The 16,740-nt window shown below is 42.3% G+C and overlaps 2 protein-coding genes across 4 annotated transcripts in view; both read right to left on the bottom strand.

Moving 5' to 3' along the window:
- septin4b (septin 4b) overlaps window positions 1-11,567 on the bottom strand; it is a 43,390-nt gene extending 31,823 nt beyond the window's left edge. The window contains exon 1 of the mRNA XM_076734917.1: window positions 11,112-11,567. The gene's annotated coding sequence lies outside the window, so the exon portion shown is untranslated. The remainder of the gene's footprint in view (window positions 1-11,111) is intronic.
- A 1,091-nt stretch (window positions 11,568-12,658) lies between these two features.
- limk1a (LIM domain kinase 1a) overlaps window positions 12,659-16,740 on the bottom strand; it is a 46,892-nt gene continuing 42,810 nt past the window's right edge. For all 3 annotated transcript variants that reach the window (XM_076734625.1, XM_076734627.1, XM_076734626.1), the window contains 2 exons: window positions 16,126-16,283; window positions 12,659-15,971 (listed from right to left, as the gene is read on the bottom strand). In XM_076734625.1, coding sequence (XP_076590740.1) covers window positions 15,803-15,971; window positions 16,126-16,283 — 327 coding nt within the window. In that variant the 3' untranslated portion in view covers window positions 12,659-15,802. The remainder of the gene's footprint in view (window positions 15,972-16,125; window positions 16,284-16,740) is intronic.

The following is a 16,740-nucleotide window of genomic DNA, read 5'->3' as shown; positions in this document are numbered from 1 at the left end:
CAAGGGGAGAAAGGTGAAGGAAAAAAGGGGGAGAAGGTTCAAGGGGTTGAGGGAGGTGGGATGTCTTCTCTTTGATCCTTCAATGAGATGCACATGTTGTGGTTCATATGATCCCAGTTCTTACAGGGGCACGCTTCAGACACTTCCGTCCCAAATCCCAGCACTGGCAACACCACCGTTTCAATCACTGATTCCCCAAAGACTTCGAAAGCATTTACCAGCTACAGAGGAGTCATTCAGATGACCTTACAGTCTGTTGACTCCAGACAACCCACCATGCTCACTGCTGTAATGTCACAGAGCAACATGAAACCAGTCAATACCCAGACAAGTGCCCAAACATGTCACAAGATGATCCAACCAGACAATGATCCTCATGTTGGCCAGATATAATGTTGTTGTAGTAGTAGCAGTAGTTGACACTTTATGCCCCATTTAAATGGGATTGTCTAAAGCAGCTTGAATTTCCTTCCAAGAAGACTTCCAATAGAAGAAAACATCTCAATAGAAAAGCTTAAAGCTGTCAGATTTCAAACACAGTTATGCACACAGACATGCCAAGAAAGATGAAAGAGATTTTAGCGTGTGCGGTAACATCACTATGCAGAAGGAGCAGATCACATCACAACTGAGTCTCAGTGGCGTTTGGATATTTGTACAAAACCTCAAATTCACAAGGAAAATCACCTACAGTCATCTGCAGCACCAAATCTACTAAATCCATATTCAGACTGTTTCCAGATTGAGAAAAAGAGTAGAAAATAATCGCAGTTAGTTTTGACTTATAGAGCTCCACAAACTTTTTGCATGAAACTGCTGAAAGAGTAGTGAATATTTACTGAATGGTGGCGTGCCAGGTCTGTGGTTATTTCAGTGTCTGGTTTCAAAGGGCTGGCTGAGGGGTGATATGGATTAAGCCACACGTGCTCACACACACAACAGACTCAGACTCCAATGTGATGCATGGAGGAAGGAAAAATTCACACATTGTGCTGATGGTCAATAAAAGTGCACCTGGTCTCTGCCTGAACCCCCCTCCCATTTCATTTCTGACACCGTTTACTCACTCTGGCCGAGCAGCTACTCTGCCTGTGTTTGTTTGTGTAGTGCCTATCTATCTGCTGCAGTTGGGGTCTCCTGCTTATGTTGGCTCTAAGGTCCGGGGGGGCTGTTTCTGATTCAAAAGGCCACTCAAATCCACAGCCACAACTGATTAAACAACTGCCTGACTGATTTCGCTCATGCTGATTTCCTCACTCTCTCTCTACCTCTCTCCTAAACCACTTCCTAAATTGCACTTACAGTTACATTCTCTAAATGTTGTGGTTGTGTCTTAAAACTCCCTGCCTCCTCTCTGCTCCATCTATCATCGTGTCACAGCATGCTGACACATTCCATGCTTTACTTACACCCAAGTGTTTATATCTGATACCGTCATCTGTGTAAGTATGTATTTTGTCTGTGGGCCTGCTGGTCGTGTTGATGCGGATAGAAGAATACAAGGATGGGCAAACTGGTTTCTTTACTCCCATGTTGTATTTTAGATATGGATGCTGGATGCCAGTGGGTGTGTTGAGCTGCTTAATTGAGATCTGGTAAGAAGCTGTCCCTGAGCTTGCTTATCTGTTGTCATTTGAGTTTTTACAGCAGTCTATCAACTTTCATGCTTTTCATCACTGCTCGCACTTTCCACATTTCCACATAGTTGTTTTGGGTCAGATCCTGAAGATAAGGGCCTCATTTCCACTGTCAGGCTGCACTGAGATAGAAGTTTTACGCCCTCCAGGGACATTAACCATCCTTTACTACATCCCCTATCCTCAAGATCTCCACCATCTTTCCTGTGCTTCCTTTTGGCTTGCCTGGCATTTCCTCTCACTATCCTGCAGCATGGTGGGTGCATCTGGAAGTGTTTTCTTCAAGGGAACAAAAGGTGCTGCAGCTGAGGACCATGCTGCAGAACTGTCATCTCTATGCACTAGCGCATTTGCACTGGCTCACACACATGCAACAATTTTCATACACAGACTTCTGCACCCATGGCTTCCATCAGAAGATGTCAAACTCATGTAATATTTAAATCTTAGGTCCCAAAAGTAACTAAAAGGCCAAAGGCAATGTCACTGATCTGCTGCTGCTGAAGGGTGGTGGATGTGATGTTGAGTAATTACATTACTTGGCATTTGAAAAACATATAAATGATGGTCCTGAGGGCTCAAAATGTGACCTGGAAAACATTACGTAAATTCCTACATTACACTAGCGGTCATACACAATCTGCTCACTATTTCTGTAGGCGTCACATCACATTTCAGACACGTCAGCTTCTTTTCTTATGACCATTTGTATGATGCCGATCTGATACCAACATTGTAATGATGCCTAACGATAGTGTCCTAATTTGTTATCTGCCTGATGTGTAGCTTGGTCTTCACATTGCCTGCAGTTTAAGTAAACTCCCTGACTTTGCTTGCGGAAGCAAAAGCAAAGAGATTAGATCGAGGCATCTTGGCTCTTGGCCCGGGTAACTGTCCATTCTAACGAACATCAGTCTAGTTGATGCATTGCCTGAGCCTTATAGAGCTTCACTGCAACACATGTAATACGGGAAGTTAGAGTAAGAGAAAAATTCAGAAGGTATACTGTAGTTCAGAGTTTAGACATTCCCTACATTTGCTAAAATGCCTTTCAACAACACTTGCAGAGCAGGCCTATAATCATCACACTGTATGTTTTATATGTATGCAGCAATAGCTGAAAACTGACTGAACAGCAAGTCTGTGAATCTGGGGAAACACTCAGTGTCCTTTATGGAAGGGTTGCCAGTGTCCTTTCTTAAACATGCAGCATGTCTTGAGGATTAATGAGGCTATTGAGTCTGCTGAAGTCTTGTCCAATGAAATACTTTCTACATGCCTGTTGAATGCTGATAAAGAGAGAAAAACCTCAGTTGTTTAACTAATAGCATTTTATGAAGCTTTTTTCTTTATTAAACTGAAATGGAAATGATGTGTCACCTCTTCTACACCAAACCACAAATAAGCATGAATAAGACTAATAAGCCACCATGCCAAATGCTAATATTTGTGCTAATGTTTTAGCTGAGCTATAGTGTATCAGGATGATGCCAAGACACCCTTTATGACATGTCCTGTAGTCACAATACTAAATTATAGCTTAACCAGGCACACATATGCTAAACTATGAGCACATTTTCAATAGGCTGATCCCAGAAGGATTAGACATGACTGCACTCCAAACCACAGATTGAAAAACTGGAGGCATTTGAGAATCGTCCCACAGGGGTTAGAGGTTAGGAATGGATGCTACAAATACTACAATTGCACAATGTGAACATGGAATCTGGGTATGGCGAACAAAAAAAAAAAAAGCAGCCACACTAGAGATGTACATTCAAGCGTAATAACAAACCATGCAACCATTTCCACAGCTACATCACTGATTGTCAACATTGTAGAGGACATGCAGTCCTTAGATGGACAATTCAAGTCTCTCAAACAAACAACAGCTGGAGCACAAAACAAGCTGTAGCACAAATCTATCTGTATACAGAAAGAATCCTTTACTCCCTTTAAACATGGTGGTCAGACGGATTTCATAACCACTGCCATGACCTCAACACCTGCCCCACTTCCAACCAGAAGGCTCGTCATCCCTGGCTTGGTACAACAGGGTGGCACTCTCTCTGGTGTCACCATAGCATTTTATGCATTGCTAGCTGAGTACTGGGACCTCGGTGGGGGCCATGGGAACTGGGCTGAGATTATTTATAGCGGGTGGGGGGGCTTGGCAGGGGCCACTTCTATGAGGCTTTAGAGGAATGTCTAAGGTCGCCCTCTGACCAAAACTTCTGCAGATTGCTGAGGCTGGAGGTTGGAAGGCTAGCTCGGGCTGACGTGGGACATCTGCAGAGATGAAGACACGAGCCAATTAGCTTGAGGGTCTGGTGAGCAGACCCAGCAGGGACAGGAAGGAAGCGGTGAGCATAGGAAGTTTGAATGTCAGAGGAGGACCAAATAGGGCAATTCAGCAAGCCAAAGCTAACCGTTTAAAATGATGAAAAGATTATTACGTCCACCAGCAGTCTCCAAGCAGATATTCAGCAGAGGTTTGCAGAGGAATGCATAGAAGGAGAAGGGACAGCTAGTTTAAATAGCCAAAAATCACATCCTTTCTGTGGTAACCCTACAATTGTGGCACATATACAGTATGTGTAGATAAATATAGAGTGTTTGTTGTGTAAGTAAGCATCAGCTCTGTGATCATTTTAAAGCTGTAAGTGGTGGTGTTGTGTAGATCTTTTTCAGTGAACACAGTAGGAAGAGCACAGGTGTTGTAAATATCATTAACGATGGCTCTGCTCTATCAAAGTGTCCCACTGCACAAAGGCTCAATGGAACTCAGCCATGATTAATTTTATCATTTACACCTGTCCTTGCCTTACTGTGACTCATCAAAGGTTTCTCACTGTGACGAGTCTTAATGCCTTTCCTGAGGAGGGCCTATTGGATTGCATTATATTGATTATGCTGCATGGTGTATCTAATCATTTTGCATTCTCATACAGTGAATGAGGTTAACAAAATATTACAACCTCCTTCAAGGGTCTGTACAAGGTAAAATTTCGTTGAAAATCAAGCATCTTTCAAGGAGTATATATTTGGATTCAAGCATATTACTAATCTTGGAACACAAGCATTAAAATTAAGTATTTTTCAAACATAACACTTTGTATGAACCCTGAACTGCAGCTGTAATCATACAAACTGGGTGGGCGACACAAAACAAAGTATACACAGAATTTCCCTCTGTAATGTGTGGAGATACTTGGTTAGACAATTACACAGTACATTAACCTTTAGAATTCATAATGACTGAAAGGTACATTTTTGCATTAAACTCCAGCTTCTCTTCCTGTGGAAAAAATGGCTTTAACACTAGAATACTGAACACATGGTGGCGTTTCATGTTCACAACAAATCCCTCTTTGAACACTCATCTTTCACCATCCCTTTATTGTTGTCTTACAGCAGCCTCGCATTCAGTCAAGTGTTGCGTGCCTGCTCCCTAACCCGATTGTTTGCCCTCGCATCAAACTGGAAAAGCCCAGAGGGCTGCCTGTCAAAGCCAAACCCACAGGCCAAAACCCCGCCACTGCTGCCTCTGTGTGTACATCACTGCTGTGCCATCACACACTGAATCTCACTACATGCACAGAGAATGAAGCCCACACACTTTACCCAGTGGAGAGTCCGACAAAATGATGGGTCGGGTTTCACTGATGAGCGATATGCCACCCTCTCTCTCTGAAGGGCTCACTGAGTAGAGTGTCACTATTGTTAGCGTGCAGATTCAGTGAGATCATGTAATGGATGATAGAATTACTGTACAGGCAAGAGTCTTATGTTAACATTTGATACTGAATATAACCAGATATATGTGAAGGAAGAGAAAGAACTTATAATCAAGCACAACTGCACAGCACATTAAACTAAACTATCAAGTCAATATACTGTGAGTAAATGTTATTAGGCCATGTCTCACACCCATCCTTTGACATTTCCATGGTTCAATTACTTACAATGTTCTGTTCACAATAATATGTACAGTATGTGTTTCCCCAACAATGAAATGTCAATCAGAAGACGAACGGGTGTGGTGGAACATATCTTTAGATTCTGCCATTCCAGTTTGCGGATGAATGCAATGAGTGTGCAGACACTAGCACTGACAGCAAATGAGAAAAGCAGACACGGCTACAGGGGAAACAGAGGAAAGGGGAAAAACAGCATCCACTGCAGTAGCTAGCAAGCTAATGGGCTAATAAAGTCCAAGTATAGACTGCCTACACTTTGGCTGCAGTGGCAAGCAGCAATTGAAGGCACAGGAAGCTAATGGCTAGTTGAGTAAAAGCCACAGAGGAATGCACCATGGTGAATGTGTGTGTGGAGAGACAACCGTCTCAAGACAGACAACCGTCCCCCTCCTCTGCTTCTCTGTCCACAGCTGGCACTGCCCATAAACAGTGACGTCATTCTGTATTTCTGTGTGTGTGTGTGTGTGTGTGTGTGTGTGTGAGGTTATGTGGCATTTTCAGGCTAACAAAAGGAAGCCACAGCCACCCTCTTGCTCCACCACACCCCAGAGCCCTGCCTGGTTTACAACCACGGGGTGTGGGCGCAGGGGTAATGCACTTCAATTATGTTAACCTGGACTGAGTGATTGCTTTCAGAGGAGAGATACATTGTGTTTATTGAGAATCACACAATGGGTGTGGTTTGAAAAGCAGGACCTAAATTTATGCAGACTTGGACATCTGCTTATTTAATCACATATCCAGCAGCGAGAGACGTGCCAAATCATCGTGAGAGTAACCAGTGAGTACCGTCACCTAGCTTGGGGCGAGCAGCAACAGCCTCTGGCTTAGACAGATGTTGACACTTTCCTCACAAGGTGTTCACCCTGTCAGCATACACTGCAGCTTTGTCACATAGGCTTGGAATGTTTCTGAGGAAGGAACCAGGGTTTGTCACACCCATACAGATCCACTCCTCTCCACCCATCTGTGAACTGTTTGGGCTTGAAAACAAACACGCCCCCCTTTCATCCCCACTTAGCCGGGCCAAACACAGCTGCAGGGCTTTGGATGTAGACAGTGACATGGAGAAGAGGAGTAAAGAGGAGGGGGGGGCAGTTTTGACACTGAGGTGACAGGCCACTGGCTACTGGAAAGGCGATAGCAGATCGGCACCATTACTCTATTGAAACTATGATACCCTACAGGCGAGCTGCTAACTCTGCTGAAGGATGATCAAGCTGTCAGCTTAGAAAAAAGGCAGCAACAGCCACTAAAAACTCTGACAAAAGCAGCAGGGACACAAACAAAGCTGACACACAAGGCAGATACTCAAGTTGTCACCGTGCGAGACAAGGAACAAGAAAATCTGGGCTTTGAGAACACACCTGTTCTCACCCAGCTATCCGTCTTTGGCTGCAAGTAAAACCCCAAAGCACACAAATATCAAGAAGTCACACAAGCTCACTGCACTGTATTCACTGCAAAAATCACATGCTCAGTTTCAACACCGTGTGAATAGGAAACATTTGTCATGTGCCTAATCATAAAATATTTCACATTACAGCTGAATAGTAGGCCTGTGATTTCACCATATTTTGAAATACTAACATTTCAAGGTCTAATGACTTTTCCACTTGTTTAAAACCAATGCATAAACTCCTTTCAAATGAACCAACTGCGCAAAAAAAACCCTTGAATAGAAGTGGCCATCAGATATAAAATGGGCTGACATCAACAAACCACAATGTCCTCCTTTTGGTGAGATAATTGAGGCCAAATCTCCCTCCACAATGACCTACTTGGTCTTCAGCAGCAGGAATGAGAAAAACTCTGGTGTCTTACCTCATCATCTGGTCAGAGGAGGATGATTGATCAGCAGGAGAAATCATTTCAAAATCCACATCCAACAGAGGTCAGACACATAGGAGAGGAACAGAGACAAATTACTGTCAACATGATGAAACATGTCATCTGAAAACAAAAACAAGTTCGGTGAACGTTCATCATGGGAATAAAAATCTACTAGTAAACAACTGGCTGATGTTGAGGTAACATTTAGAATGGCATCTAGCATTTAACACCTGGATCATCCGGTTCCAGGATCTGCCAGACATAATTTATCTTTCTTTTTGAAGAGACGGGGACCCTGCAACTGGCTTACACATGTCACATTAAACAAGGCCTGCATGATGGACCAGCTACACTTCTCCCTAAACAAACCATCTATGCCGTGACATAGATGACATACACTAACTGGCTGTGCACACTTATTTAAATATATACAGTATAGTCAACTAGTTACTACTGAGCCTTTCTTTAAAAATGAAACTTCCACACATCTGTGGACCAATTGAACAGTGAATATGTTTGGATTTGGCTCAACACCAGCTTTCTACACAATAGTTTTATGGCACTGATGTCATCTCTGCAAAGCTGTCTACACAAAGATGTTTCAATTAAATGTCTCAATCAGTATTCACACTTCAAACACATGACATATGACGAGCTCATTTTTCATTTCAAAGTGTTGAGATTTTGGACAACAGCGTGGCTCTGAGAGTGTGTGTGTGTACATATGTCTGTGATAAAGCTTGAGTGATGTTGCAAGTGTCCCAGCATGCTTCAAAGATTACATGAAATGTAGTCTTCAAAGGCTGAGCGAGCTTGTGTCCCCCAAATAAATTGGTGCAGGGGCTCCTGGTAGGTTTTCAGATTTACAGTGGCTGATTACAGCATCATCACTTCTCCAGGAATCTGGTTATACTGAAAACAAGGAGAATGGGTTGCAACAATAGAGGGCATTAATTATTGCTGTGATACATTTGGAAAACAACCATTTCCACACTGAGAAAAACACCCTCTGCAGTAATTAGTCAAGAGCAGATGCCGGTCCAAATTATTCATGATGTTTGCCATTTACTGATTCTGTCAGTTCTTAAGAGGCAAAACAATTTTCTTTACTCCAAGCTGCCTGTCCCGGGAAACTTACTGGCAGTGTTACAAATATTGATTCACTACTTTAAACTCAGGACCATCACTGCCTGCAAGCTCACAGAGTAAACTGTGCTGAGACGCAGGGGCCGCAGGTCAGGGGACTGAAATATCATTATAGCCTCTGCCACCATTTACAGCCACCTCAGGAACAGCAGAAATGTTACAGCTGACAGGCTCTGCTCGAGTAGTTCCTGCATGTGGACAATATATAATGCATGAGCTGCATATTGGTGCTTCTGCTGCTCTGTAAAACAGGATTGGCATCAGTATGCATCACTCCAGCTGCACTTTGACTGAAATTACTGTGGCAGGATGACATGCAAATAAGACTCCTGTGTACTGTTGACAAAGCAAACAAATGAACGGATAAATTAAACATCCTCGACCACAGCGCCCCAAAAACGTCTGCAAATTTAGAGCCGAAAACATCTCATTACAGAGATACAGAACATGTGATCAACGTTAAATTCCTGTGCTGTACTATAATGTCTACTTGCTTGACTTGTTAATTTTTCTTGTGGTTCATCTCTTGACCTACATGCCGAGGTGCTCCACCAGTGATGCTGTCAGTGCAGCCACAGGCAGCAGCGAGGCTGGTAGCATCTCTCCACAAGGCTTTCTCTGAGGAATGTTAGCCACTGCTGACTGTGCCACCCATCCACACCGCTCACTTCCCTACTGGGAGCCTTTTACTCGTTGTTTTTAAGTCAAACTGGGCTGATGTCAGGGTCTGGTGTTTTTAGAAAAGGAACATGTTGCTTTATTTGTTAAATGGGCTGTGGGCTTTTAATAAAGCGGGCCTAGATTCTTCTTCTACGCAGGTCAGTTCAGCTAAAAGTGGAGTGTAAATGAGGAATTGCATTTTAAATTTCATAAAGTCTTGCTTGCATGGTTCCTAATTCCCCAGCTGATATCTGTCAACAGTTCTGCAAAGAAATATATATTTTCCAGTGAGCTGAAACAGTCATTAGTTACACCCGTCAGACATGGAAAAACTAACATTTGAACTTAACACCAAGATGTGAAAACTGAAGTTGTTCCAAACAGAAATGATTTGACAGAGATGCTTAAGGTGGATCTTAGGGTGTACAATTTCATTTTCTGGTTAAGAAAAGATAAAATGACTAACCAAATAGAGCATAAATTCCATACAACATGGATGTAAAATAAGTCTGTTTGCCTGCTTCATGATTTCTGGTTAAACCAATGCAGTTATACATACAGTTATATTCTGATCTATTCATGTACTTATGTAAGCCATATATCTATGAATAGAGCACTAGTGTATGAGTAAAAGGAAGCAAAGGAACACAGAAATGAACAAGTGAAAAGCTTCTACCACAGATTTTTGCACATTCGAGTTCCATCTCAACATCGGTTGATGTTTGAAATCAAATATAACCATCAAAATCGAGGTGCAGTAAGAGATTCAGCACTATCTCTGTCCACTATCTGCATTAGAGCTCTCATCACCTCCCACTTTCTCCTCTTCCATCTTTGTCTCCAACACAGTACGCCTCTACTTATACACCACAGGGCAAGAGTTTCAATGAGCCAGATGTTTCAGCGTGACTGCAGCCCCCAGTGCTCCGTATCATGAGACTGATGTACCTGATAACAAACTACTCTTTTTGCCAGAGCGGGAGCTCATGAGATGGGGATAGGCTCGCAGCTAACACAGCTTTCAGACATGATAAGAAACAGGTGATCTCTGTGTGATACACTTTGAAACCGGAAACCAAATCTCTTTGATGGCTCTGGACTGAGAAGAAGTATGGAGCAGAGCTAGGCTATATGTCAGCTGATATTAGCTCATTGCATATATCTATATATCGCATTGCTTTCCTCCTCTAAACTCTCAAATATTGCTATGGGTATCTGATAAAAGAAATCCAGTGTTAGTAAGGTTATAGTCTGAGAATGAGGCAGATGAAAATCTCTAATTTTCTGCAGCTTCTTGACACAACAAACTGAGTCAGGACAGCTTGTTTTTCGACTGCTGTGGAGTAAATAAGAGTGATGGGGCGAGTCTCTGCAGGATTGCATGCAGAACTCGACCATCCGGCTGCAGCCCCTTGCATATCAATGCAATCCAGCTCCATCTTCATGGTCCAGAAATAGTTTAGTGTGGCGAGTCTTGGTGCCACTTGCATAACTGTGGAATTACAGTGTGCTGCTGCCGTGTCCCGTGTGGCGCTCAATGCCAGGCTTTTCGGGGCTTTTCGTTCAGCAGAACGCAGTGTACCCTGTGTCCAGTGAGAGTATAAATTATCAAATCTATTAAAAAAGCTTACAAACCTGGATAAAAATCGACCTGTAGCCAAGCGTGGCCGGTATCGAGACAGTGGCGTGTAGATGTGTTTTAACGGTAAAAGTCCCGTATGTCTTGAACCGATAAAAACACGATTTAGAGGCGTCGAAGGCTTAATTTTGGGTCAGTCCTGGCAAGAGTCAATTTGGGACACTAGGCGAGCATCACCGGAGTAAAACAACATCCCACATGCAGATGTGGTGGTACTCACCGTGGTTGAACATTGCGGAACGAAACCGGTTGTTGCTGGACGAATTTTCCATCTCTCAAAGTTTCAGTTAACGCAAAGGGCTGCGACCTCCTTCTTCTTCTTCTTCTTCTCCTTCTTCTTCTTCTTCTTCTTCGTCTTCCTCGGTATTTCCGTAATTTCCTCTCTTAATCTGAACACAGCTGCGGTGAAATGACAGTCTGTGTGTTGTGTTTGACCGGACAAACCCGTCCCCCCTGTGTGAGAGTGTGTGTGTTTGGTAGCAGCGCGCGCGCGCGCGCACACACACACACACACACACACACACACACACACACACACACGCAGCCGTTTCAAAACTGACGAGCCAGTCAGGCCGGTGACGTCAGAGACAGCAGCCGTTGCAGCAGCAGTGTCGGAATGAAAACAATCGCACGTGGATGCAGTGGCAGAAGGGTCACGTGCACCTGCGAGGCAAAAAATGCAGCGTTCCTCGCGAAACGTAACTACAGAGGTCAGGTGACTGTTAGCGTCAGAGGACCAGGACACAAAGAGAAGAAATTAGGGGTGTTTAAGTGTTGTAGGTTTAGGTTTACTGTCAGTGCAGCTATAAACTCACCTCAAGTCACTGTTTGTTCTAAGTATCGTTGGAATATTATTATTAATTATCATTAAGGCTACAGCTATAAAATCCTCATGCTGTAAGATGATAGGTTAGCTAATATGCTGCAATATCATCCACACTGTTATTATTATTCGTAGTGGTACTAACACTAATTGTATAAAATCAGTGGGGGAATGTAACAAAACGCATTTACTCAAGTACTTCACCTTGTACGATCTTGATTGTGGTAAGTATCCTGCAGTACTTGGGTACCTGAGTTCAAATAATTGTAATCTACTATATTTTAGAAAGAAAATGTGTACTTTTTACTCTTTCTTTGACAGCTGTATTATGAGTATTTATATTTTGATACTTTGGTTAATTTTGCTGATAACACCCTTGTACTTTAAATTAAAATCAAATGTAGTATTTGTAGTGCAATTGTAATTTTAAGCATTTAAATAAGTGATGTGAATACATTTTCCACCACTTGTATAATGCAGTATTTGTAATCGTAGACATTTGTCTATATACATATTGATGGGAGATGAGCTGCTGTAATTATTATTATTACTATTATTATTATTATCTTTGATAACTTTAATTCCTCCCCATATTTCACTATAGACATGAACAGCAGAGGCATACAGTGACATCTGGTGGTCAATTTACTTCCTCATTTCTAATCCAGTTACCTTCTCTATTCCAAGTACATGCAAACCAAATTTTTTTTCCCACTTTACTGTAGCCCACACATTTTCTCTGCTGATAATGCAGCACTCTTCTAGTGTGAACTTGGTGAGTGAAGCAGCGTTTGCACATATAATTTGAGCTGTCATACTACTACAGTAGTACAAATGGAGAAGGTTAATGACAAAACTGTGGTCTTTCTGTGGCTCCTTTTGTCACGCAGATACAACAGACTGAGAGAGACGTCATCATTAATGAACAAACAGTTTTCACTTTGTTTTAGAAGCAACAGTTTTATTTTTAGCTGTGACAAAAGGGAAAAAAAAACAGTCGCCTCCTCAGAGTCTAAATGTTCACCTTCAGGATTAAAGTGCAGAATTGTTTTCACAGCTTGTGTAAAAAATTAAATAGGACAAAAAAAGAGAAATATTAAAATATCAAAACTGACAATGGAGATGTGGAAAATATAAATATAATACAGAACAAGATGAAATCTCATACAACATATCAGCAATGATATTCAATCCACTTGAATCAGGCTTGCACTTATGATACATTAAAAAAGGAAATCAGTTCACGTTTTCGAGTCGTTGGCAAGGCTAGCTTACAACAAAGGCACAGCATTGTTCAGAGGTAACGATCCTTTGCAAAGAAGTGCTGCGGCAACATTCTCATTGATCATCAACACATCCCCACAGACACACCTAACATGCTCAACATGGCTCAGACAGGAATGGAGACAGAAACATGGCAAAGCCACTCATGTACAGTACATGCCCACGGACGAACACATCAACCAGGAGGGGCTTGTCTTACAGAAGCATATTTTGTGTTATTAGCCTATACAGTGACAGAAAGTTGCATGCTCTTTGAGTCTCACTATTACAGTTGAATGCTGCTTTCCTATTAAGCTGCTGAATTAACTGAATTGTGGAGAAAGCTCCAGTAAAGTACGGCCCTGAGCCAAAAGAGTATGATGAGGAGGTGAGAGGTGAGACAGACCAGTTTAAGTGCTCTATTACCAGAAAGACCAGCAGTGGTTGCTGCCTCTGTGGGCATCAAATATGAAACCAAGCAGTCAGAAACAACACAGAACATCATTCACAAAGGACCAGTCTGTAGGCAGCAGGCAGAGCTGAGACATCACATCCTCTTGGCAGCAAAGACCAGAAAACTGGACATGACTGTACTTTAAAATTTGGAGGTTGTTGTTTCTAGATCTATGATTTCACTGCCAATAAGATCACAGAGGGATCAAACAGGTTCCTGCCATATTTAAAAGCTGAACCATACAAAAAGACACAGAAACTTCATGAATCCTCACTGGTCCACTTTGCTATCAAGAGGATGAGTTTCCCAGATCCCATTTTAACAGTTGAAAGGCTCTATCAGTGTCTTGCATTCATTTATCAACCTGAACCGACATAATTTATTTCCTTTTTACAAGTTAGCCCAAGAGATGAAATTAACAAACATGGCTTCAACCAGCCATTTGGTAATATAGTGCAAATTAAAGTACTCAAATCTATACAAAAAGATTTCAGTGGTTATATAGATATTTATACAAAAAAAACAGAAGCTGTGTTTTTTTTCTCATTACCTTTTCTCTGTTGACTTTTTTGTCTTTCATTCTTTGTCGTCTTATTTAAAATGACAATTTAGAGACAAAAACAGCTCCATTTAGTGAACAGACCTTGCTAGTACGTCATGCAGCAAGTTAGAAAAAAGAAACAGCAGGAAATTAAAAAAAAAAAAAAAAAAAAAGAAGATTTTTAGTCTAGACACAGAAAATGTATGTTACACGGTGCAAGAGAGAAATTTGACAGTGGAAGAGATCATTTCTGAGGAGTGTACATATTTATGCAATGCACGCAGATGGAAGTAAGGACACATACATACAGTGACGTATATACAGCTAGCATTTACATGTAAACAAACAGTAGGTCATCCACCGGAGGAGAGACAGATCTGTGGACAGACAGCTGACATGATGAGGCAGTACCTGGTGATGTTATTCCGACACCTGAACTGTTGTACAGTACATGAGATGAGAGTGAAGAATTAACACATTGATTGCCCTCAAAATTCAGAAATCACATAGAATTATTGTAATATGCAGATTTACTTCAGCAACTTTGATCTGATTTGATCATCCAGAATTGCAATTAAGTTCAATCGAACGTTGAGAAACATTTTTTGGATGGAGGGAGACACAGTCCTTGAACTGGGCTTGAACTGAGGGTAGGAGATATTTTGTGGTGATAAGATTCCTCATTTTCTCAAATGCTAAACCCCAAAATTTGCCACAGTGGTGACAATGTAAAAAAAAACAAAACCAAAACAAAACAATAAAGCTTTCAGCTGTGCCCTATTAACTGCAGTCAAACTTTAACTCTCCTTAATTTCAACTGGTCGGCCAATAAAAATATGGCAATGTAGCGTACGTATATAAAATATGTCTGTACATTTACAATATTTAAAACATTTACAATGTCTCCAGCTATGTACACTGGTATGTGTTTGAATGTAGAAGATGCCACGTCAGGATGAACGAGATACGCTAACAGCTCTTAAAATTGTGAGAGAGCGTCCTGATTTATGCTAAAGATGTGTACCTCAATGCTAAGTCAGTGCTACATGATAAATGATAAATGAGGGAGAGGGGCAGCGCCACAGACACATGTAGGTCTAGTAGTGTCTGACCAAATGAGGTCAGAGGGACACGATGAACCAGGATATGACCTGACAGCATTATTTACAGTCATGCACTCTTCAGTGAGCTTTTTAAAGCTTGAAAGGTTTTGTTTGACTTGTGTGAGTGGGCAGCATGTTGATCTAACCTTTGACGGGCCCCTCTCCTTTGCACTGTGCGTAAGTTCAGTTTTGATATCCAAACCAAAAGCAAAAATCAAACCAAGCCCACACAGAAACACCTGCAAACACGTACTGCACAATGTACTCTGCAGAGGCCCAACGTGAGGAGGCTGAAGGTTTGCCTAATGCCTTGTTTTTTTGGACAACTTTATCCACATGAATATACACACTACAAGTATTCTTGAATGGAATGAGCACTAATCAAATCTACACGATTCAATAGCTGATTTGAAAGTTAGGTCTAATTGCATATGACATGTTCCACTTTAGCTTCGGGTGCAGCAGAATCAAGCTATCGCAGTTAATGTCTCTTGATTTAACTTTGTGTGTCAGTGTGTGTGTGTTTGTGTGTGTGTGCAGCTCACACAGGTGGCTTTTTAGATCCACATTTCCCCCCCCCCGAGTCTACTCGTTGAGCCAGCCTATGGCCGCCGCTTCAAACATGGAGGAGTATTTACACGGCTCCTCCAGCAGACCCGAGGCAGGCTGTCGCTGCCCTGTGGGGTTAACTCTAATTTCCCACTCCTCCAGCCGTGTTCAGCCTTACTCCGGCTGTTCGGGGTGAGTGTGCAGGCCGTTTTCAGGGCGCGAGCTGCTGTGGTTCTCCCAGAAGGCCTTGTGCAGCTGGTCTACTTCAGACACCAGGGGTAGACCAATGTCCAAGTGCATCTTCAGGTTCTCCAGCCACTCCTCCAGTTTGGAGAAAGCAGGCCTAAAGATTAAGAAAGCAGATGCAGATCTCAGTTTTTCCATTTATTTACATTCACTCTAAACCACCCAGAATTATAAATAAAAATATTTTTTAATGTTAGGTGAACAGTCCCTTTAGGTAATGCTTCAATGTGAATCTATGGTTGATGTCTGACCGTTTGTCTGCATCAAGGTCACAGCACACAGCAGCCATGGGGAAGAAGGCGGGGGGACAGTTTGGGGGACAGTAGTGCTCCAGGAAGCCAGACACGTTCAGTCCAAAGTCCATCCCCCTGGGGAGGTAGTCTGGGTCTGCGTTCACCCTGCCAATTATCTGGAGAGAGCGAGAAAAACAAAAAGAGACAAAGAGGGAGAGGAGTTTAAGACAGAGATGTCGGAGTAAAGGGAATCCTCCTGTGCCGATCTGCCGAAAACCAGGAAACCCTCCAAAGTGAAGCCGGTCGTTCCCGACAGACCACAACTACCGTTCGTCTGCCTGTCCGTAGCCACATGAAGACAGCTTTGCTTTTCTGCTCTCTCTAATCACTGCAATATTCTCTGGCTAATGGTGTCCATCTGGGAAAGTCATATTCTGAGTGATTGAACTAAACTGTTAAGCTCGAATTATGTGGATGGTGTGTGGCCAAGCCCAAAGCTCACCACGCTTTGAGGCTGGGCTTTCATTCAGAAAACAAAGATTTTTGGACTTTTTTTGGGGCTCTGGGGCTTCCATGACGACTTTTCCCTCATAAAATGATTGTTTTTAGATTATTTTTTGGACATGTTGACAA

The sequence above is a fragment of the Chaetodon auriga genome, chromosome 7, assembly GCF_051107435.1.
Source record: "Chaetodon auriga isolate fChaAug3 chromosome 7, fChaAug3.hap1, whole genome shotgun sequence".
Classification (NCBI taxonomy): domain Eukaryota; kingdom Metazoa; phylum Chordata; class Actinopteri; order Chaetodontiformes; family Chaetodontidae; genus Chaetodon; species Chaetodon auriga.
The sequence above is the reverse complement of the archived record's forward strand: the minus strand, read 5'-3'. Positions and strand labels throughout refer to the sequence as shown.